We start from the raw sequence: 24,521 nt of genomic DNA, 5'->3' as shown, positions 1-24,521 counted from the left end.
GTATTAGAGGAGCTATTCAAATTTTGTATCTGGGTGGCAAGATTTAACAGGTAACAATTTTTCTCAATTTCTCAAGGTAAATTTTTTGGAGAAGAAAGAATAAGGAATTGAAAAGTAATTGCTAAACCCCAAAGAATGTGTGCTGTAGAATTCAGGACTATCAGTATTTCTTTAGTGGATTCTAGTTAATTTTATGTTTCAAGTAGGGCAAAGAATAAATTTGAAGACTTGGCTCTAGAAGGACATGAGCAAGATAGAAGACTCTTAAATGGACAGTGGTTGATGGCTCTCCAAGAACACTGTCAGACAGAACTTTCTGAGTTGATGGCACGATGTTATACATCTGCACCATCCAATACAGTCGCCAATAGCCACAAGTACTATTATTGAACGCCTGAAAAGTAGCCAATGTGACTGAGGAAGTAAATTTTAAATTGTATTTTATTTTGACTAATTTACATTTAAATAGCAACCTATGGCTAATAGGTATAAGTACCTTATTAAACAGCCCATGGAGGTAAAAGGGAGAGACTAAGGGTAGGAAGAGTAATCTTGAGAAAGATTTTCTTGGCTAGAGCATATAAAGTGATGAAGGGCAAGGCTCACCTTTTTTCCTTTCTAAAACCATACCTTTTAATTTGCATGTGGCATCTATATTTTAAAACAAAAATGTTGTAATTTATTTTGAGATGAGGACAAGACTGACGTGCCTGGAAAATCAAAGAGATTGGCCAACCATTGTCTTATATCCTCTCAGGTTCCTTATCCAAAGCCCTAAGGAAAGGAGAGATGCTAAAGCCAGTAGAAAGTTCCCAGTGTTTACCAATGGTCTTTAGAGCTCACATTCTGAACTTAGTTCACAAGTGATTATGGGATATGGCTGAATGACACTTCCTGGTGTTCAAACTAATCACAATTAGGCTACATTTTTTCCCATGGAAGCGTCTAAGTGAACTCCAGTGTCTTTACTTACGTCACCTTCTTCCCAAAACAGAATAAAAGTGGAGATCCAATAGAGGCTATATTCTCAAATCAACTAGTTGATATTATCCCTTTTATCCATTTTAACCTAGGTTCAATCTTAGTTTGTTAATTGTTGGTCATATATTTTACTGGTCTAGATATTTGGCAAAAGGTGGTACCAGGTAGGAACCGCCAGTTGAGAAAGAAAGTTACTATTATCTTCCCCAAAGGAGGATAGCTGGTGACGATGGGTAGGACGTGAACAATTGATTGAGACAACAATATTCAGCTAACACATTCTAAATTTCCTTAGAGGGACTTTTCTTCTCCACGGGATAGGTCATTTTAAAAATTTTGTCCTTGAAGTGTGAAGACATTCCAGGAAGTCAGTGGAGCTACAGCGTCTTAAGTAGCTAACAATTCCTTGTTTACCCACTAATGAAAACCAGAGCAAGAATTTAAACATTTTCATCTGTCTATGCTGAGGACTTTTCTCCTGCTAAGAAAACTTTTCCTGTGCTAAGTATTTTTAAGAGACAACTTCAGTGTATTAGTGGTTACCGAGAAGTGTTCGGTCAATCTATCACATGTTTATTACTTAGGTGTTAGAACTTATGTGGATCCCTTCACATACGAAGATCCCAACCAAGCAGTTCGAGAATTTGCCAAAGAAATTGATGCATCCTGCATTAAGATTGAAAAAGTCATAGGAGTTGGTAAGTATATGAGTGTCTGTCTAATAAGCCTATTTTCTTGGTGAACGTTAAATATCCATGTGGGATTATATAAATGCGTGTGAATGTACTGTACGTACCCATATATATGTAAATATCTGCATACATGAAATTTCCTTGATCTGTGGAAAACACTAGCACAGTGCCTGGCATGTAATAAGCACTCAACAAATGTTAACTATTACTCTCTAATCCGGAATGGGCTGTGCTTCTGATCCATGGTCAATTCTTCTTCTCTCCCAAAGGTGAATTTGGTGAAGTCTGCAGTGGGCGTCTCAAAGTGCCTGGCAAGAGAGAGATCTGTGTGGCTATTAAGACTTTGAAAGCGGGTTACACAGACAAACAGAGGAGAGACTTTCTGAGTGAGGCCAGCATCATGGGACAGTTTGATCACCCGAATATAATTCACTTGGAAGGCGTCGTCACCAAATGTATGTGGGTCACTCCCTTTACAAAGCCAACTTAGAAGTTACTGGCAAATTAAACACACATTTTCTTTCCAGGGAAATGACAGATGGAGCAGACCCACTGATTGCTAATAGGAGGAAATCAGTGCAGGACAAGTCATTAATCTTATAGTCAGCTCTAAATGGGTCTATGGTTTAGGCTGATACCCTCTTACCAAGGCAGCTTGTATGAGATTTTAGGGACATTAATATTGCAGATTTTTGTTATGCCTCACCATCTTTGAAATCTTTGCTAGACCCAACTGATTGTCACAGGATAGGCACAAGCAGATGGTAAGCAAAATAAATTTTAAGTACTTTTCATATAAAACACAACAAAACCTTGCCACACCTTGTGCTTGAGGCTTTAATTGCACATGCAAGGGGGTGGATCTTGGGAATCTTTATTATGTTTAGGGGGATTTGCTTGTCTGCTCTGCCTGATTTATGGTTGTTTCAGTTCAGCACCTATTTACAGTAACACCTGGTTGAACTTTCCATTTTTAGTCCATTAGCATTCACTGAGCCTGTGAACCATGCTTCAGTTAAAATACGACACAGCTCAACAGATGTATTTTGCAAAGCAAACCCTGAATGCATCTGTAAGGCTGGCTAAGACCAACTTATAAATTGCCACATGGATTGTGCAGCTGAAGTGGTCGTTACTGAAGGTGGCTCTGTTCCAGGACCATAGTACCTACTACAGTTACTACCTATCAAGGATCTCATAAACCTGGGGCTGTGTCTCCAGGAAGGCCACAGAGCTTTTTACGGATCCGAGGTGCCTGTGAAAGCACCTTCAATCACTGTGTGCAGAGTGACTGCTCCGGTGGGTGAAGGGAAGGGGACAGGGGTAAGTTAAAGAGTAAACTCTGGATATTAGGTCTGGGGCAGAGGGCAATTAGGAACCAAGGGTACAGACTCTTTAAGAAGAGAAAATGACGTGACTGAAAAAGAGAAAGTAGTCACTAGTTCAGAGATCCTCAAGCATCCATCAGAATTCTGGGAAACGTTTTCAAGTTTCCTGAACGTCATCCTCAGAGGTTTGATTCAGCAAGTGGGGTGAGGTCCATGCATTGGGATGTCTAAGCTCCAAGTTAAGCCAAAGCTGCAGTTCCTGGGGCCACACTTTGAGACTTTTGGCCTAGTAACCAAAGACTTGCCTCCCACCTCTGCTGCTAGGGAGGCACGTGGCCTTGGCTAGTTGCTCAATCTTTCAGTTTCCTGATCTGTAAAATAGAGATAAAAATAGAACTTGCCTTACAAGGTTATTTTGGATGAATTATTTAGTGTGTTTAGCATAATGCTGGGCAAATTAAAAACAAAACAAAAACCAAACTCTTTAAGTGTTAACTGGTGTTATTATGTCTTAGGAAGTACATCTTTCCCCATCTTCAGAATCCTTCAAAAGAGGAACCTTCCATGCTAAGGATATAGTATAATTTTCCACCTAAGGTGAAGGCTATAATTAGCATAGAATAGCTCTATTTGCTTTTTAAGATTAGTTTCACAGACAGGATATTTTTCTGTTGCCTGTGGCCTTTCGGGGCTGCCCAGAGCCCTTCACTACTTTAATTAAAAGATAACATTCCGTTTAAATACTTCTGCAGGTCCAGCTTCTCAAAAGGAGTCTCTGTTCAGCTTGGGGTGTTTTTCCTGCCGCAGACAGTGATTTTCACAGCACCTTGGTAGAAGAGAGAAGAAACAGGGGATCTTTGTGTTAAAGTCCCACCGTGCTGCTAAAACCCACAGCTATTACAGCTGTAACTGTTATAAACCACTGGGTGCATTTGCATAATGCAGTTGTCACTGAATTAAAATGATTTAAAATTTCCACGGAGGAGCTGTCCCCTTCCCCCATGGTTGCCCTCCCCACTGCATCTGTTCCTGTCCATGCCTGTCCAAAGGGAAGGAACGGCCTCCATCCATGAGTCCAGCCTGCACCCACTTTATTAGCCCCTCTGCTTATGGAGACATTCATCTTTATTTCTCTTATAGAGCTCATAAAGATTCTGACAAATGGATACTGTTAATAAACAGAAAAAGGAATGTAGAAAAATCGTGAAGATGGTGCCAATAGTCAGACTCGGGAGGTGTGAGGGTGAAAAGGTGGCGTGGAAGAGTGTGAATTCATTACCAGCAGTTACTCGAGTAACTTTTTTTAAATGGACGGGGAGACTATAAATTCTCTCTACTACCGCCCTGTCTTTTGGGCCTTCTACTCTCTTTTCTACACTTCCAAAGGATCTGCTGACATGGAAGTAGGAATTCATGACACGGCCGAGAGAGTCACCCTTTCTCGTTAGTTGACAAAGTGTCTTTTGATTGAGGCAGGTTAATTAAAATTCATTTAGATGCATTTGTGCTGTCGGAAGACCACGGTCACAGATGTAGAGGGTAAATGAATCTAAGAGCTAAGAGTGTTTTCCTGTGTGGATGGAGGATGGAAGGGTGTTCAGGGTCCCTCCCCTACTGCCAAAGGGAAAGACGAAATGATTTGACTCATCCTTTGGTCGACACCAAGATCCCTGCCTTTTCTGCCAGCTTTCATTCATCACTTGAAAATAAAATCTCCATAGTATTGGTTTCTAGTCCAAAATTTTTGCTTTGGAAAAATTTGTTGGGACACCAAAAACACAATCAAAAAACAAATTCCTAAATTAGACTCTGTTGAAATTAAAAACTTCAGTCCTTTCCAAATGTTTGCCTCTGAAACAAAGACGTTTTCATTTTTCCCCACACTAGAGCAGAGTCTATTCTGATAGGGGCTCTGGTTGGGAAATGTATTAGTTTAGAATAATTGGGGTTGCTTTTCAACAGTGATGTGTCCCAGTTCGTTTTCCCTAAGTCCAAACAGTCCACAATTACAGCAATGAAAGTGTAAATATGTTTGATTTATCATGAAACTAACATTTTATTTTCCTCTCAGGGAATCTTTTATATTCTCTTAGCTCTAACCCTTCCCTTAGTAAAATATTGAGGATTTATGCCCCAGCCCCAGCCCCAGCCCCACCCCTCTCCCACAATCCCCTTTAGAAAGAAGGAATTTCAGACCTTGAATCCATTGCCCGCGATTAAGAAACTAAAGCATGGTTCTTATTTCCTAAGGTTCTCAGAAAGAAAACTAAAGTGAAATAAAAGTGGTGTTTCTCCCTACTTCTCCCAAACCTTAAAATCATTAAAAAAAAAAAAAAAAGGTGGGGGGAGCAAGGATCTTCTAGTACTGAATTAAAACTGCTATCTAGGACAAAATAATTTAGTGAACCTTTTCTGTGATTTTGTTGTTGCTGTTGAGGTAGGTGGCTTAAGGAAACAAATAGAATAAATTCGTGTATAGAGAGGAAAAGGGTAAAGAAAGACTACAGCTCCTAATCTGAGCAAGACAAGGGGAAAGCAGTTAACGTGCATGCTTGAGCTTTAAGATGTGTCTGAACAATGACAGATCCAACGTAGCTCCTGCTTCCTGAAACTCGGGTTTCTCTGAATAAGTAAAGTTTCTCTGTCCATTGATTCCTTTAGCATCGCACATGTGGCTCTTCTGGGGACAAAATAAATTAATTATCCTAAAGATCTTTTTTTTTTTTTTTTTTTTTTGGCTTTAAGCAGGCCTGCCCATTTATCTTCTTCCTCTTTTGCTTGAGAGAGCAATTATCCATTCATGTGCTCCCTGGATACCAGAGGCCACTTTAGTTAAAGACCTTGTCAACAAGCCACCCAAAGGGTTAACCTTCCAGATGGAATTTAAACCTACTCGTCTTTTTAATATTTCATTCCTAGTTCCCCACAGCTGAGGCATAAGCTTGGCTTGTTTTAATTAAATTAGATCGCACAAGACAGGTGTCTTGGCAGTAAAAATTGTGCACAGCCCATTTTTATCTCATTAACTACAGTGCTCATCAAGAGTTTGTGTGTTTTTTTTTTTTTCCTGAAAACTCTAGGTAAACCAGTAATGATCATAACAGAGTACATGGAGAATGGCTCCTTGGATGCATTCCTCAGGGTATGTGACTACTTTATATTAAACCCAAGAGTTTTGGTGTTTAGAGAACTCTAACAGACTCCTTGCCCCACCTTGTTTGGTGGTGTTCATGGACTTTTTTTTAACAGAGTTGAAGGAAGAACAGGAGAAATAGCTAATGATGTGATTTTTTTAAAGACTATTACATAACCCATGTTCGATGAGAGTAGTATTTGATTTATTCTTGTATCGTGAGGCTGTTTGAGCCACAGATTCATCATAGTTGGATTATTTCAATCTATCATAGGAAGCAAACCCAGCTTCTGGGATATGCTCACTTTGCTAGTGAATTAGTGACTTTGGTCAAAATGGCCCGGAAATAATGTTGAGTTTGATTGCATACCGGATACAGTTATTAAAAAACATACAAGTAATAATGCTTAGTGAAAATTAATTTGGCCTAATGCTAATGAGATTGTTCCTTATTCCTTCCCTATGTAGAAGAACGATGGCCGATTTACAGTCATTCAGCTGGTGGGCATGCTCCGTGGCATTGGGTCTGGGATGAAGTATTTATCTGATATGAGTTATGTGCATCGAGATCTGGCTGCACGGAACATTCTGGTAAATAGCAACCTGGTCTGCAAAGTGTCTGATTTTGGCATGTCCCGGGTGCTTGAGGATGACCCGGAAGCAGCTTATACCACACGGGTAAGGAGGATTGGCAACCTGCGGGTTTTAACTCTGATAAAACTGTTCCTCACTTCTCACTCTCATGTTTAAGCCCTTTGTGATTTCACAAGTTTTCTCATCCTTCAGAGCCTCTTCATATCCATACATTCATTTTTAAGCCATGTTTCCAAGGGGTGGGTTTTGAAACAGTCTCTAGATGTATATCCATTTTACAAAGCCACAAAGTAGAGCTTCACTTATTATTGTAGTTTTTCACACTTAATTTCTCTCTCTCTCTCTCTCTCTCTCTCTCTCCCCCTCGCTATCCCTTCCCCCCCTCCTTCTCTCCTTCCTTCCCTTCCTTCCTTCTTTCCTATTTGTTTTAGATTTTCTATTTGGTTCTTTCTATTATTAAAAAAAAAAATCTTATTTTAAACAAGACAGAGTAATGTTTCTACTCGTTTGGCTACTGACTCTGAGAATGTATATACAGGATTTATAAAACATTTACACTATGCAAAGTTTTCCAGTATCTAATGGCCTTCATTTTACTACTGGCAGATAAGCCAGGATTAGGGCACAGTTAAGAGTTATCAGTATCCAGTTAATGGCTATGCTATCTTAGTTGGACCATCTGAATATAAGATACTAATGGAATAAACATGGAATCATAAAAGTTATTGGCCATTAGGGCTGACACTGTTAAAATCAACATGAAGCACACACACACTTACCGGCCATTTAATGCTAACCATTTTGCATCTACAACCCTAAGCGTTTTTTTGTTGTTGTTGTTGGGTTTTGCTTATTTGCTTTTTGGGGTTTTTTTTGGTGTAGTAAATTTTTTTTTTCTTGTAGTGTTTGGTTTCTTTGCCTCGAATTTTTACTCTTACAGTATCTTCTTTTGAATTCCAACTCCATTCATTTAGAAAAGAATACATCTGTATGAATGCTGAAGATCTTTTATTTTGTCTCAGTAGTTAGAGGGAGGAAAGTTAAAGGGGGCTTCTAGAATGATACATTTACATAAATAATACCTTAGCCAAATATTTAAGCAAGTTAGAAGGCAGCACAAGTGTCCTTCTGTATGTAACAAATATAAATGTGATACACTGGATTTTTAGAGTAAACTGCAGTGAATTAGTGCAATTTCCAGTATAATTTATTGTCCTGTTCAGTAGCCCTAAGAATACAAACTTTTAAATGATGTCCTCTTGAACAACTTAAGAGTCCGAATTCAAGTTGAATTAATCTCTCCAGATGCAACCCTAGGAAATTTGAAACTTCCTTAAAAACACCTTGCTCATAAACATAATCAAACAAAAGACAGTTGAAGCAAAAAACAAAAACAAACAAACAAAATACATTTACATTTTTTCCTGGGTAATAGTCAGTTGCTTTATCATTTTTGCTGTTTGTTTTTTTTTTTTAATTAAATGATAACCAAAATCCTGCCTTCACTTTGTTACAGTCAATAATGGCTCTAGCATCTGGTATTATTTGGCTTCCTCTATGAGCCTAGTTAGGGTATTATCTTCTAGCATATGTTGGTCATGTTTCTCATGCTATGTTAGAGTAGGATGACAATGTGATGGATAGAAATTTTCATATTTAACTTTTTAGTTCATGATTTTAGAAGCAATATTAAGCATGGCCTTTGTGCTTCTGGCTGAAAGAGTTCTAGAAGTCAAAATGAGTATCAGCTGCACATTCATTGATATCCCATGGCTAACATACGTATTTTGTAAAACCTGAGATTCCTTTTCTTCTACAATATTGCCTTAAGCAGAACTCATATAATAGGTAGGCTTTTTCAAAATTAATTAAACAGATTACTTGTTCACTTCCCTATGACAAAAGAAAACATCTAAGGAGAACTGTCTCTACCTGGAAGACTTTAGTTAAAATAAACAAGTGTCTTATTGTTTGAAGAGCTATCTCAGGAATGTTGTCCTGCCTGGCAAACAGTAACAACATTCAGAAACTAAAATGGCACATCACTAATGTACTGAGGCATCAACTTATGGCTCGAATGTTCACAGGGTGGCAAGATTCCTATCCGGTGGACTGCGCCAGAAGCAATTGCCTATCGTAAATTCACATCAGCGAGTGATGTATGGAGCTATGGAATCGTTATGTGGGAAGTGATGTCATATGGAGAGAGACCCTATTGGGATATGTCCAATCAAGACGTGAGTGTTTATGTTCTGGAATATATGCCTTTGCATTGAGATTCAGAAAGTTCCACATTAGTGTATGATGGAGTGAGCATTGAAGTTGAAATGACACATTAAACTCAAGATTCTTACTACAAATGTGTCTAGTAATGTAGTTAAACATTATGGTTGTGGAGTTCAAGGAGCAAAATTACATAGCCTAAATGGAGAATAGGAGAGAAATAGATTAGATACATAGATATGATGCAGAGATTAGTAATATGGAACAGTATTTCTACTTGGTTAAATTTAAAATTCAAACTAAAACAAAATTGAACAGTGAATTTTAAGAAAATGCAAGGACATATGAAAAACACATTTCACATGTGATAAAATTGACATGAAAGGTTTATTGGAAGAAAACTAGTGAATATTTTAAAGCTGACAGAGTTGTAATTAGAGCTTGCCCCTTGAGGACTCTAAAATAAAGCTTCACTAAATGACCCTTTGTAAATTATGCACATCCCTTTAAATGTACCATCTGGACTACTTCGTAAGGGAGTATCCACAATGCCTGCAATTTCAGAAAAGCATTCAATAATGACACTAATAAGATTCCAGAGTAATAGAATTTAATTACAAACATCTCCAGTGAGAAAGAAAGGAAAAAAAAAAAAAAAAACCTAGACCCAGGGGTTTTCCTAGAACACTTATTAGCTAATTCTGGAAAGATTTTTATTAGTTTTGGGAGGGTTGGAAATCAGATCACAATAAAATGGCCACTCTCGTGAACTTTCAAAATGTTTATATGTATGAGGTAGAATATTAGCATAGAGTTGTATAAATGCATGGTATTTTATGTATCAATAAAAATTATATTTTAGAAAAAGTCTTTTTTTAAAAAATTCTCTCTGATCTGAATGTTACCCGACCATCTGCCTTGTCCTGAAACAGCAGGAAGTCGAGAAGCCTTGACAATTCAGTGAAGAACCAGGTACACTTTAAGAAACAGGATGCTAGTTACCTTAATAATAAAAGAATGTCCAGAGCAATAAAGAAGCTGATGAATGTCATGTCTAGTGGGGCAAAAAGAATTCCCTAACAAGATTAAGAGGAATGGTCGTGTTGACATTGAATTATCTGTAAATTATAAAGGAAGTTTCATAGCAGGTGGAAAGAAAGACAGCAGCTAGCATAACTGATAGGTAATCACAGGCTAGAAAGACAGTAGAGCTGAGTGGTGTGTAATCTATTATTTGATGTGATTATGCTACACAGATTCCTTTAGGTACCTTTCTTGTAGCAACACTTGATTTTGGGTTAAGAGACTTTCAAAGGGATAAGGACAGATAAAAAACCTAAATGAGCGAATAGTGCTTGCCTTGACTTGGTTAATTTGTAGTATTTAAACTTTCCTTTATTTCAGTTGCGAGTCATGGCCAAATGCCCATGTCGGCAGATTACCTTTGTTAGTATCCCTGCCCTAAGTATTTTCAGACCTATAGGTTTGCAGTGTCTATATAAAAACAATTTTTGTTGTTTTAAATTTTTAGTTTTCAGGCTTTATCCATGAAAAACCATCTGAAGCTATTTCTCTCCTACAAATAATGTTGGTCATTCATGTGTATATGTCTCTGTGTTGGATTCTGTGTACCACAGGAATCAATAGAAAATGTAACAGGAGAATTCACTTTCATGGGTAGAATTCAGCTGGCATATGTCAAGTGAGTCAAAGTAATTGTTGAAAATATGTCAAACATCAAGCTTTTTTGGTGGTTTTAATCCTCTGCCCCCCACAAAACATTCAGCAATAAACTGAGAAAATATGCTTTGTTAACCCACAAGCCATCTTCCAAAGTGGCAGTGGATAGAGAGCTAATGGAAAAGTATTAAACAGTCTGAGAGTTTATAACAAATTGTGTTACCCTGACGTTAGCTCAGTGCTGCTCGCGTTCTCATTAATCCAGTGTAAAACGTTTTCATCAAGTCCAGAACCAACACCATGCACCTGGAAGATAAAAGCAAGTGAGGGGATCAAGCTGACCTAACGAAACTGCCAGAAATAAATAGGATAATGGTCAGTAAGATAGCAAGCATATAGAAGTCTACTTTAGAAGAGGTGAAAAAGAATACTACTACAATAGGATGTTGGCAAAAATACATGGGAGGAAAAGGATCAGAGGGCTTCCTAAATCACAAGGTGATTGTTAAACTAAAACAGTGTGCTGGTTAAAAAGACAACAGTTATACCAGTACTCAGAAACTAGACCCAACTGAATTGAACATTTTGTGTTCAGCAGTAGATAGACTCACCTCAGGGTAAATCCAGGGTGGTCATTGAGATGGCCGCAACCACTGCATGTTTTACTAGCAGCTATCATTTCCGTGGCGGTGAAAGGAGGAGATTGATTTAAAACACGTACAACTTTTAAAAATTCCCCAAACAGGTAAAAGCACCTCCAAAATCGCATAGGATACTGATAAACAAATCGTATGAGTAGCCAAGATTTTATGAATTAATTCCTCTCTTTAAATTTGGCATGAGTCATATACCATACTGCATTACTGGAATTTATGCCATGAAGAAGGAGGGTTTAGAGAAAAGCCAATGAGACAAAATACCTCTAAAAAACAGATTGGTAAAATTAGAATTAGAAGAAAGACCATTGAATATTTTATTTATCTTATCAGACAAGAAACCCCTCTGGCCAGTAAGGTAATTATCATCTACCATTATAACTTCTTTCCTTACATGTGTAAGTGCCCCCTTTAAAATATAAATTTTAATGTTTAAAAAAAAGTTTTTTGCTAATACTTAAAAAAAAGAAAAAATCTATTCACTAACACCTTAAATGGGGTCAGGTGACAGCCAACTGAGACCAAGAAAGAGATACAGATTGTATTCTGCTATATTTTGGTCTCCCAAAAGTAAAAATGGCTTGGCATCTGGAGCGGTTGAAAAGTGTGCTATGTCAGAGAGAGGTGGTATCTTCTGGATTGGGAGGTCTGGAAGATGGGTTCTTGTCAGACAAGAGGACACAGGCTTAAAATGATGCAGGGGAATTCCGTTTTGGAGGAAACTATTAATCCTTCCTGAGAAAGGTCTTTAAGTCTGGGTTTGAGTCCCTTTTGCTATCAATGTTTAGCTGATGCTGGATAGCAGACTGGGGAGGGTCATTGCCATGTGATTTCTGAGGGTCAGGCCAACACCATGTTGCTGATCTCATTGGGTCCATCACTTGGGAACACTGATGTATCTTCACTCTAGAGTTTCAGATTCACATTGCCTACCATTTGAGAACACTTCATAGCAACAGCTGGCTTGCCTGTCCTGTTGCCAGTGATACTCAGGTCCAGCTTTGGCTTCTGTGAAGGAATTGGAGCTGTTCCCAAAGCTTGCTGGCAGCTTGATGTATAGGGAACTTGCTGATAAAGAGGGCGAACATCTAACAAAGCTTGCCTGGCAGCTTAACATGAACCATTGTGTTTTCTTCCATAGGTGATTAAGGCCATTGAAGAAGGCTATCGGCTCCCCCCTCCAATGGACTGCCCCATTGCACTCCACCAGCTGATGCTAGACTGCTGGCAGAAGGAGAGAAGTGACAGGCCTAAATTTGGGCAGATTGTCAACATGTTGGACAAACTCATCCGCAACCCCAACAGCTTGAAGAGGACGGGAACTGAGAGCTCCAGGTGAGCCATGCTTTCCTAATGGTGATGTATGAAAGAACACATTAGAGATGGCAGGGCGAGTGCTGACTCAGGTTAATTCTTGTCTTTTTACTCAGAGGTCACTTCACAGCTCTCTGCAACCTGGGTGGTTTCTTTCTCAATTACTGGAGTATTTATGCTAGTTCTCTTGACCATTTTGAAGAGCCAAATACCTGTCAGGCCTCATATAGTAGGAAGAGAAACAAATTCTTTAAAAAAGCAACAAAGAAATAACTAAAGTGCTTATTTTATGATGCCGGACCTGAAAATTTAGGAAGAAGGATGAGAAGTACTTAAGGAAAACGATCAGGTTACTAGATGCTATATTTTGAAAAGGGAAAGGAACGTTGGGTAAGTAAAAAATAAGGATGGGCTCTTTATGCAGTGCAATTTTAAGTTGACTTAGAAAGTGTTAATTGTAGCAAGAGATACATTAGTTCTTAAAGTTTCTCTTTTCTGAGTCTTTCAAGAGTAGAAAGAAACAGGACCAAGATAGAAACTGATCAAGTTTTAAAAACTGAAGTGATTGAACCACCTGTAAGAGGTAATTATTTCATTGGAAAGAGCAAAATTAAGAAGTGTATCAGTCCAGAAAGAAGATAAAGATATTGCGAATTTTGTAGTTCAATAGGAACTTTCCTGCATGGAGGCTGAGGTTTACTGGTTTAAGATTCAGGATATCTAGATACCAGCTCCATTGAAGGGGTATAGTCCATACTTATCAGTTAAACGATTTAAGCAGACAGGCATAATAAGAGCAGGTGATTTAGGCCTACATAAGGTGAGGTATCTACTCATCTCCAAATCTGCACTTCTCAGAGGCATTTCTTTCATCTTGACCCCAAGTGGAAAACAGGAAGACATTTTCCCCAAGCTGTACAAGCCCTTCCTGTCTTGGCCAGCACTAGGATATTCTCTTCCAGTCTTTCCCCGGAAAACTTAGCCTAAGGATCGTAGAGGAGAAGCACTATGCTTATTATGACAATACATTTGAAAGAAAGAGTTTGGAGCAAATAGCAGAGATACCTTCTATTCTCTTTTAGGGTTTCACATCCCTTAGCACTGGGCACTATACAAAGAGCTTAATGGTCAAGCTCTTTTGCAATAACATTGGGGCTGGATTCACATTTCACTCTTGCCGTTTGGTAGCTTATGTGACCTAAAAAGAAAGCAACAAAAAAACAAAAACTAACATTTCTGGGCCAGTTGTTGTTTCCCGTTTACTGAGAGGATGAAAATAGATGGCTCTAAGTCCTCCTTTCCATATAGGTGGCTTCTTCTATTCCCAGGTAAACCTCTAGCTTTTCCATCTCCAGCTCCAGCTCCTCTGTATCTTGTCTGAGGGTCCTAAGGCCAGTACTTGCTGCTTCTCCTGCTAGCATAAACTATGCAGCTGCTAATATTGCATAATGTGTGCTTAGCACCAAAGTGCAGAATAAATTGAGTTACTGGATGCACTTTTCTCAATTCTAATTTTTTTTCTCTCTCACTGATGGTACTTAAACAGCTTTGATGCTTATCACCACTTGCTGATAATGGGGGGTTAGTGTAACATGATATATGACTGAGCACAAAATTAGGCAAATGTCATGGTGTTCCCCAAAGGGCACAGAGACTTCCAGAACAAGCTTGAGAATGTCCCTTTGAGTTAATTGATATGGACTGAGGATAGTTTCATCCTAAGGTCATTTTGACCTTCTCATGGAGTCTACATGTTGCCTATTAATGCTCTTGGCTTAAAGTTAGAAGTAAATGCAAACTGTTTGGTCTTTGTTTAATAAATATTTCAGTCGACAAATATTTAACACTATTAGCTAAAATTCTATGTGGTATAATGTTTGTTATTGACTCAAAATTGGGGGAAGAATGAAATCTTGATTGTTCTTTCCATAAAAGTCTGCAGAATTTGACTTAGAAAATTGGATATGATTGAAATAATGGACATAAAAGAAAGGTGACAAAGGCGAGCTATTATTTGGGCACAAAACTGATTAATAAAACAAGTCTGTGGAGATAGTTACATAAAAAAGAAGTAATGCAAATCAAAATAACTTGGGTAAACATTAAAATAAAAAATGGAATTGGATTAATTCTGCTATGTGGAAAACGAATCAAGGCATTATATTGTCTTAATTTTGTTTTTACAAGAAAATAATTGTGTTTTGGTTGAAAATTCAATAGTGATGGTATACTTCTGATGTAAATGTTTGTATTCAAGCAACATAGTCTCAGGATGAAAATCAGGTCAAAATGTTAAGATCAACCTCATTTCCTAATTTCTAGAGAAAAGGCAACTTTAAGAAAATATAACTTAAGGGGCAGTGTTGCTATACAGGCATTTACAGTAAGGGCAGTAGAAAATACCCTGTAAATGTCTACCCTGTGATTATTAGATATTTTGATGATGAAGATGACTATAATTTTCTTACTAAACACTTTCCATTAATGTATGATTTATTATATAGTAATATTATGAAGAATGGCAGAATTCCTGCCTTGAACTATAGTAGGTCTTAACAATGACCTAATATAAAACACCTGGCCTGAGAAATGTGTAAACTAATAAATAAGTTAATAAGAAGTGCTCAGGTTTTGTTGAAATGATTATTTAGGAGCCCCAGCAAGGGAATACGAGAAGCACATTCCACAGTCAAACAGTGATCAAAGTAGCCATTCTTCCTGCCAGTCTTGGCACACGTGCTGGTCAGGCATAGGTTGATTAAAGAGGGGATTAACTCCCTGTTGTCCCAAGTTTGTTCGGATGCACTGAGACTGCCTGCAAATCTGGCTGGACTTGAACTCTTGCTGCTTTCTCTGTTTCCATCAAGTCTGGCAAGTTGCAGGCTCACAGTTTTCCTTACTCATACTTCACCAGGGTTTCCATAGTTGCTGAAATAAAGTCTGTAATATTCAGTGCTGACAGGGACTCTGCTCCTTCTGCAATGACTGTGTCCATGGCAGGCATAAGGGCTCCGCCAGTCTTTACCCCAGGCTAGGGTGTTTAAAAGACTTGCTATGACCATTAATGCATTAACAGGGTCACATAAAAAATGTGGGACATGAAATTAAAAACGAATAGGGTGACTGACACATGTCTTAGAAGCTTTGTGAAATTAGGGGCAAAAAAAACACATGCCAATTGATGATGGTTCTTCCATCTACCGCCTTCTCGTGGTGTTTCAGCTCCCTTTGCCTGTTTCAGACAATCTGACTTCTGAGTCTTGTCGTCTTTTCACTGATCGTTCCATCTACACTTTCTCATTCCATTTTCAGACCCAACACTGCTTTGTTGGATCCAAGCTCCCCTGAATTCTCTGCCGTGGTATCGGTGGGTGATTGGCTGCAGGCCATTAAAATGGACCGGTATAAGGATAATTTCACGGCTGCTGGTTATACCACACTAGAGGCTGTAGTGCACATGAACCAGGAGTAAGTACTCAGCGATGTAACACGAAAGGGTAAATCTAGATTTAATAGTATTTTCCTTTTTTGCTTTGAGCTGCATAATCATCCTACCCATTAAAAAAAAAAAGAAAACTGGAATGCTTTTCATTTTAATTGAGTATAATTTTACACAGCCTCTATAAAGCACCTACATTGTTGCATTAAATTGCTTAATTAAACATTTTAATACACCTGCCTTGTTGTGCTGTATGAATTGTGGCTGATTCAAATGTGTGTCTGCATGAAGCTCGGGAAAGAGGTTCTCAGCCCTCATAACATTTTCTCTTCCTCATTTTTCTCCCCCATACAGTGACCTGGCACGAATTGGCATCACAGCTGTCACACACCAGAATAAGATTTTGAGCAGTGTCCAGGCAATGAGAACCCAAATGCAGCAGATACATGGCAGAATGGTTCCCGTCTGAGCCAGTACTGAATAAACTCAAAACTCTTGAAATTAGTTTACCTCATCCATGCACTTTAATTGAAGAACTGCACTTTTTTTACTTCGTCTTCGCCCTCTGAAATTAAAAAAAGAAAAAAAAAATCTGCAGTATTGCTTGGTGTACAGATTGCTGAAACTGTGGGGCTTACAGAAATGACCACCGTCTTTTGAATTAGACCTGGAACAAATCGTTTCTCAGAAGTTCTTCCGTACGTCACCAATTTGTAAAATACATGTACCTGTATAAATAGGACACTGCCTCCGAGTTTTGCTGCCGTCTTTGCTGCCAGACTGAGCTTCTCTGAGACATCCTGGCTCCTCTCTCCATTTGGAATTACAACCATAGTATTTTGTTTGTGGCATAATTTACAGTCATCCTCCTTTCACTGGAATGAAGACCAGGCCCAGGAACATATTTGAAGGACTCAGTTGTAGCTTTTAAGGCTTGGTTCATACCGTGGGGATAAAAACCTAGGTGAAAACCACATGTCAGTGTTGTTCCTTCCGTGCTCAGGCCATCTGGTGGATTACGGAGACATGAGGGGATGGAAATAAAAGGAAAGTGGATTTAAAATAATAATAATAATAATAGTAAAATCCAAGCACCATACCCCCTAAGTGGACAAACGAGTTCTGTTTCTTTAGATCTGAGGCTGTGCCATATACATCCCATATATTTTGGGACTCTACAAACTTATCATAACTACTTTACGGATAGTGGACTGTGACAATCTTGAATGGGGAACTTTCACACTTCCCTTCTTTGAAGAAGCAAACCCAAATCTCCAAGGTAAGGCAAAAGAACCCATAATGAATCTTTCTCCAAGTAAAACTATTTTTGTTAAAAAACTTGATCTTATTTGAAACACTGTGCAGTAAATATTCTTTCATATCTATCAGTTAGCTTGGGGTTCTTTCAAGATTTCGGTCTTCTCTTTTCAATGGGAGTGGAGACAAAAACCAATATGCCTTCCCCACTGTTCTTCCAAGAAGAAATAAACTACGAACTACCATGTTTCCCCGAAAATAAGACCTTGCCGGACCATCAGCTCTAATGCGTCTTTTGGAGCAAAAATTAATATGAGACCTGGTCTTATATATGCTGTCAGGTTTGAGAGAAGGGTCCCTGCTGGCTGTGCTTTCTCTTCCACGGGTTTCCTCTTGCCCTTTGGTGCCCTTCATTCATGACACAAATATTTATTGAGCGTCTTCTGGGCACCAGGTAGTAACCTCAAACCTTGTTGGGTTGTGAACATGTCCCATTCTTTGTTGAGTTGGTTTCAGTTGAGAAGTGCTAGAGGGTCTTTTCTATTAGTTTCATTTTATTTTCTGCTCTAGTACCCCTTGTATCAAACAGGGTCATCCAGGGAAATTTACCTAGATGTCAATGGTCAGACTTGTAACTCAACTTTCTCATTATCAGAAAGGAACCTATGTAAAAACATGCTTTTCATCCAGAAAGCCCGTTAACATTAAGATGCTTCTATTTTAATCTTGAAATTTTCTTCTTGAAACATGTAAAATAAATGGCTTTATTGATTCCTAGAAGCCAACAGCCTGACTTTTTTGACTGGACAAATTTTTTTTTTAACTTCCATTTTTATCACTTTTAAATAAGAGCTTGGCTGATTTTAATGACATTTCTGCCCACCCCACCCCTCAGGTTTTATCCTGAAAGCTATTTCTTATAGAACAAGGAATGTTAAATGTGATGCTGTCAAATCATGACAGTTTAGTAAAAACCTTTTTCAACATTAGTAATAAAAGCTTTTCTGTTCAGAAGGAATGTGAAATTTGTTTTTTAAACTGTCCCAATAATTTTTGTTTTATCATATCACCACTTTTGCTAAAGTCTAGGCACTCTGGATATTCATGTAAAAGTTGAAAAATGTAGGTTGTTTTCAGTTTAGGGTTTCTTCTTCTTCTTCTTCTTCTTCTTCCTTCTTCTTCTTCTTCTTCTTCTTCTTCTTCTTCTTCTTCTTCTTCTTCTTCTTCCTCTTCCTCTTCCTCTTCCTCTTCCTCTTCCTCTTCCTCCTCCTCCTCCTCCTCCTCCTCCTCCTCCTCCTCCTCCCCCTCCCCCCTCCCCCCTCCCCCCCCTCCTTCCTCCTCCTCCTTCTTCTATTTTTTTTTTTTTGCTTGCTTTAAAAAAAACGTTTATAACATTTTTCTCTCAGCAAAGCTGTGGAGTATTTTATTTTTAATCCCAACAGACTAATTCAAGTAAGACAGCATGATAGCATTATAAGTAAAAAGGGGAATGTTACCTTGCATGCATTGAATAATGAAAAGTTTTGCTTTCTTAAAGTCAACAACTCAATACTTGAGGTATTTTTCTGAACATTGAGCATATTCAAAGCAGAACATTTCAAAAGACAGTGTATCCATTTTAAGATCAATCCGAACAAGTTAGTGTCGTTTTGTTACCTCTCAGCAAGTATCTCTGGAAATGAAATAATCAGGTGAGGATTGGAAGAAAAGGTTGAATATGAAACATTCATTCAAAGGTTGCTTCCTAAATCTTAATTTTAACACATGTATAAGTTAGAGTGCAGGCCAACAGGAAAGCCAGAAAAAGTATTTTCCGGATGTCTAAAATAATATCCAGTAGCAGTAAGAGTGTTGACTTCACTGCTTCTGTGAAGTTACACATTTCACAAGATCAAGGTCAGGACAATAGGAATGCTGCATTGTTTCCCAGGGCGTGGATCCAGATTCTGGCATCCAGATACACAGCGATGGGTTCTCAAGCCAACTGAGATGTCAACACTGGGAAATTCAGTCCACGTTTCTTTATAGCTCAGTTCTTCCACCTGTAAATTAGAGATAATGATACTTTAATACTAACTTCTTTCCTGACACATGCTGTAAGTGTATATGAAATACTCTTATGTGGGATGCACTGGATTTCACAGAAGAGAGGTATACTCTTCCTCCAAGTTTTCCCAAGTGTTAATGCATCCGTCTTTCAGTTGTGAATCTGCAAATCAGTAAGTCTATCAAATGCAAAAATAGACCTGATCCCTTTTCTTTCATTATTTTCATGATTGTCACAATAAAGAATGTTGACAAATGGCATCTTGATGTCCTTGGTAGTTACACCCTTAGCCACATTTATAATTTTAAGTTGTTTACGAAGTAATTTCTATCTGACTATTTTATAAGAAAACTTGATTTCTCTCTCTCCAAATGGACTAAAGTATTTTATATAAGTTTAAATAATGGTCATCTACCTCAAAGAAACTAAATTTTATTTATCTCCCTCACACAATAAATAAACCTATATGTGTGTGTGTGTATTATATATATACACACATATATATACACACACATATATATATATATATATATGCAGATAATTAAATGGTTTAATAAAATAAGCAAAATTGTCTGTAAAGATGCACTTGGGTCTTAATCTTTGCTGTACACTCGAGGCCACCAACTGCCAACATGGACACTAGGGTGGGCAATATAGTCCAAGAGGAAATCTTATTAGATGTGACAAAGGAAAGAAGAGAAATTGCTTCTTTTGTCTTGAGTTTATTATTTATGAATGAGGGGCCCCAATGATTTCATTGTGTTGTGCCAGCCTTGTTTGATTCTTGACTGATGGGGCATCTGTGGCAGATTAGTTCTTGCTGAGCTTGAGCCCCCAAGACCACTCTCACTGGAGCACCAAACCTCTAACTGTGCCCCTGACCCCAGGTTCCCTTTCTCTGCCTGCTACATACAGATTGTATGGAGCCTTTACTAATTAGATAATCTGATTCTTTAGAAGTTCCTTTCTTTTTAAGGAAAACATCCAGTACTTTTCATGTCTTAGTTTGCATTTGTTTTAGTCATAGTGTTGACTGTGGGCAGATTGTGATATTTGCAGATTTATTCCCAAGATATACAATTTCTCTCATTGGAAAGACAGGCTGCTAGTATCCAGGCTCTTACAGTAGGGACAATTGGCCTCGTATGTCCTTTCACCAATTCCGAGCCCATCTCATCTTGTACAATTGAACGACAAACAAGTCAGCATTTTTATTTCAAAGAGAGGCTGTTCTCACACTGCTGGAGACTCACACTGTGTCGCTTCGAATCCTGGTTTTGCTTGAAAGTGTGACATGAGCTGGTAGCTTAACCTCTCTCTGTTTCAATGTCCTCATCCGTGTAACAGGAATAAGAATAGTACCTTCCTGAGAGGAGTTATAATTAAGCTGCAAACACACATTTTTTGGTTGTTACAGTGGTCGTTTTTCACAGGAGCAAAGTAAGAATTCAGATGTCCCTCCTGAACTACTTCGTACTGAGCCCTGCCAACTTCTGAGTACCTATATTCTTTCTTGCAATATTGCTTGACTGCTGGCTAGCCATATTGGTGGATGTTTTGTCTCAAGTCTTGTTCTTTTCTCTACAGGGAGTAGATTCTGCTATCTTGGCCTCACAGCCCTTCCTGTTGATTACAAAGCGCACAGAAGAAAACAGAACACACCCTCCTGGGTTCCTTCTAAATGTGTTTCTTCTGCTTCTACTGTGCCAGTTCTGGAGCAAAGACACATGAAGCAGCACCCCTACCTGAAAAGAATAAACATAGGACTTTCAAATCCCCTTTCACAGTGAAAGAAGCAGCGGACATTCAAGGTTCGGCATCTGTTCTCCGGTTGCACTGAGGAATGTACTCTCTGGAAGCACCAGCTCTGCAGAACCCTGTTCCCAAACTCCTCTTGGTTTTATTTATATGTATTTCCATATCTCATCGCTGTATGTCACTGCTGTATTGGTGTGGCAGCAAGTGACCAAAGGCTACAGGTTTTACTATGGACACCAGGTCAGGTGCCACCACACGAAACAAAGCCAGTTCCCAGGAGCTGCTGATGATATGCATTGCTGAAGTAACATTTTACCCAGGGTGTGCCATTGCAGTGATATAAATATATTTTTTCCTAGACTAAATATGAGCTTGATTATCTGTTCTGATGTGTGTACATAGGTATGAATGTGTGTGTGTGTGTGCGCGTGCGTGTGCGTGTATAACCTCATGCTTAGAACTGCCTGTGAATGTTGTAGAATGCTACACCTGGAAAGTTCTGGTTTTCCACCAGTTCTGAGATAAGAGCCACACGATCTAGTGGGCCTTGAAACCATGCCCATCCCCTTAGAAAGACAACCCAGAAATGTTAAATGTCCTGTATCTATCAGTGTGTTTTGTAGCTGCCACACTAACCTTACTAAGTAATTCTACAGCTTTGGGCAGAGGCATTTCCACCTTAGTGGTGGAATAATTTTAGAATATAAACCCATTTGAGTGACAACCCATCATCAAAGTCACAAATTCTGATGGAATTCCTCGTCTGAATCACCAGTTCCTTGATGGAGAGAGAGAAGGGGATGGAATTTATCTGGTAACCCCAAGTGGAATACAAGTAGCCTTTGTTTTCCTGCATAAATGGACTTGTTGAATGCGAACAAATATATGCAATTCATATACTTTTGGAGATGAACGTAGACATGTGTGTCAGCTTTGAGATGATGTGTCCTGGATTAATACTTTGTCTCCCAATGTCACAGAAAAATATATGCCAGTGACTCTTGAGGTTAGCATAGTTGGGATTAAATGGCCTCAAGCAATTTCAGGTTCCCCGTTCCAAGGAAAGTTCTACAGTTATTAATATACAGTTAAATCCTATAGCCCTCAAAAGTGTATCAGCCTTCTAGAATCTGAGGCCCACTGTGTGAAGATTCTGTTTTAATATGATATGTATACCAAACTCCAGCCAACATACTGCCATGTTTCATAATTTGAGTGGCTGCCTTGCTTATTCTAAGCTATGGTTGCAGAAACTGTAGCCATTTATATAAGCTATAACATCAAATCAGGGAAAAATGGGAAACATAAGATTCTGAACCCTATGTTGTTGAATAAGTAAAGAAAATCATCAATAAATATTTATTGCATTCTGACAGGGTGTATGGCATTGTATTCTTAGAACTATGCCAGAGTGACAAAGTTAATTCACCCCTTTTTGGGGACTTTAATATATTTTTAAAGGGATGTGCCTATGCATTGATGCCTGAAAAATATGTATAAAGAAATGATGTTGAATCTCTGAGCAGGTCACCTTTCCCCAGAGGTCAGGTCAGGAGGTCAACTGCAGGGGCTGTGTCTAGCCCTGTGAGTGTGAGTGCTGGCCGAGTGAGCTCAGATCTTCCATGAGGAAGCATTAAGCTGATCCCCTGCACCAAATCAAGTAGCTTCACCATGTGTCCACTGGCCCCAAATTATTTTGAACAATACTACGAATATAACGTTCTGGTGTGTTTTTAAAATAGTTATTTTAAAGAAAGGTTGTGTTCACTACACTGCTTGTGTGTGTTTTGAGACCTCTTGTATTCAATCTGTGAAGGATATGTGTATTAATCCATACACACTTATAGCCTCAATATTTGTCTGAAGACACTTAAATTCTGACCAGTAAAGGAAAGTTCTAGAAGCAATATTTTCACTTATTTAACATTCTCCAAACAACATCAAGCATTGATACACACTGAAGAGTGCATTTATTATTTTTTTATCACTCCAAGTATGTTGGAATATGCAAGGACTGTGGTTAAAATTAGAATGTATAAGGCTTATTATAATTTAGTTCATACTGAAAAAAAAATTAACAGAACATTGCTTGGTTCATACATGTTCTGAAATTTGAGCAATCTCTTGAGTTAGACATAGATTTTTCTATTTTGTTTTAATTTGTCAAGGTATTTTTCTTCCCTTCATGAAACTTAGGTACACATAACTTATGTCATTTATTTATGGTCTTTTATACCTAGTTTGTAAAATTGTAAAATAGCAAACTAAATGCAAAGAGTTTGCATTTGAAAATAATAAAGTGGTTGCCATATACAAACCTGGAATCTACTTGTGTCTTCAATAAATTTTTGCCATATGTATGGTGGTTTAAATTAATTGTTGATTGCCATTTGGTTAAAAAAGAAAATCTTACATTCTGATTGAATCTGCTTATTTACAAGGTAAAGAGCATTGACTTCTAAATGGTCCTCGCCCTTGAAAACAATGGATTAGCAAATCTGACTTCGATTCTGGAAGTTCCTCTATTAACGGTTGTAATTAAGACTAAATTGGTTGGAATTCAACCTCTACCTCTTACTGATCATTCAGTCTAGGACTAGTTTCTTAACTTCCCTGTGCCCGTTTCCTTGTTTGTAGAGTGGTGATTATAGTGCCAAGAGCTTTTATAAAAGCTAATTGTATTAAAACATTAGCACAGGGTCTAACATTTAACCAGAACTCAACAAATGGTGGCTATGCTCAGGAGGCTTTTTAATGAGAAGACACTCTAATATCCCCTGTTCTATACCCTCTCACTCAGCCTTGGTACTAATCTAAGTGGCCAGCTACCGATCTTTACCATGGTCTTTTAACCTGGGATACTTGGATTTCTTGAGGGAACATTGGAATGCCCAGAGGTCCACGAGAGTCACTAAAACATGGTGTAAATGTGTATTCGGTGTGTATTAAGGATTATATGTACATGTGTGTTTTGAAGGGGAGAAAGATCATAAATTTCATTAAATTCCAAATTGATCTGGGTTACAAAAATATTAAGGGTCACAGTTCTAAGGACGAAGATACGATACCATTTCATTAAATAAACTCAATTGACTAAGCCCCTGTTAATTGAAAATGAGACTCAAGACATTATGACGTAGTAACTGAAGCCCTAAGAGCAGCTGGCTTTAGAGAGCAGGGATGTGCATTTCAGTTTTACCAGTAGGGCCTTGAAATGAAAATAATCTGGATTATGTCTGGTTATTTTGTGTTTATTTCTTAAACACTTCTCTAGAATCAAGTATATTAATATAGAGAGTAGTTGACATATTTGTGACTTGAAGGAGATCGGCTTGTCATTTTCTCCCACTTGTTTAAAAAGATAGGAACTCAACTGCATTAGTCAGAATCCTGCAGAGAAACAGAACCAAGAAGAAATA

The 24,521-nt window shown here is 38.3% G+C and overlaps 1 protein-coding gene across 2 annotated transcripts in view; it reads left to right on the top strand.

The window, feature by feature from the left end:
• The window catches only part of EPHA4 (EPH receptor A4), a 134,692-nt gene extending 111,266 nt beyond the window's left edge, over window positions 1-23,426 (top strand). Inside the window, exons 10-18 of one of the 2 annotated variants that reach the window (XM_081051111.1) lie at window positions 1,566-1,679; window positions 1,943-2,128; window positions 6,082-6,143; window positions 6,603-6,812; window positions 8,816-8,965; window positions 12,429-12,622; window positions 15,914-16,069; window positions 16,395-17,319; window positions 20,932-23,426. In XM_081051111.1, the coding sequence (XP_080907237.1) occupies window positions 1,566-1,679; window positions 1,943-2,128; window positions 6,082-6,143; window positions 6,603-6,812; window positions 8,816-8,965; window positions 12,429-12,622; window positions 15,914-16,069; window positions 16,395-16,509 (1,187 nt within the window). In that variant the 3' untranslated portion in view covers window positions 16,510-17,319; window positions 20,932-23,426. Of the gene's footprint in view, window positions 1-1,565; window positions 1,680-1,942; window positions 2,129-6,081; window positions 6,144-6,602; window positions 6,813-8,815; window positions 8,966-12,428; window positions 12,623-15,913; window positions 16,099-16,394; window positions 17,320-20,931 lie in introns of those variants that run through there. The other variant, XM_081051112.1, reaches the window with a different exon arrangement.
• The last annotated feature ends 1,095 nt before the right edge of the window (window positions 23,427-24,521 follow it).

Source organism: Rhinolophus hipposideros, assembly GCF_964194185.1.
Source record: "Rhinolophus hipposideros genome assembly, chromosome: 6".
NCBI lineage: Eukaryota > Metazoa > Chordata > Mammalia > Chiroptera > Rhinolophidae > Rhinolophus > Rhinolophus hipposideros.
The sequence above is the reverse complement of the archived record's forward strand: the minus strand, read 5'-3'. Positions and strand labels throughout refer to the sequence as shown.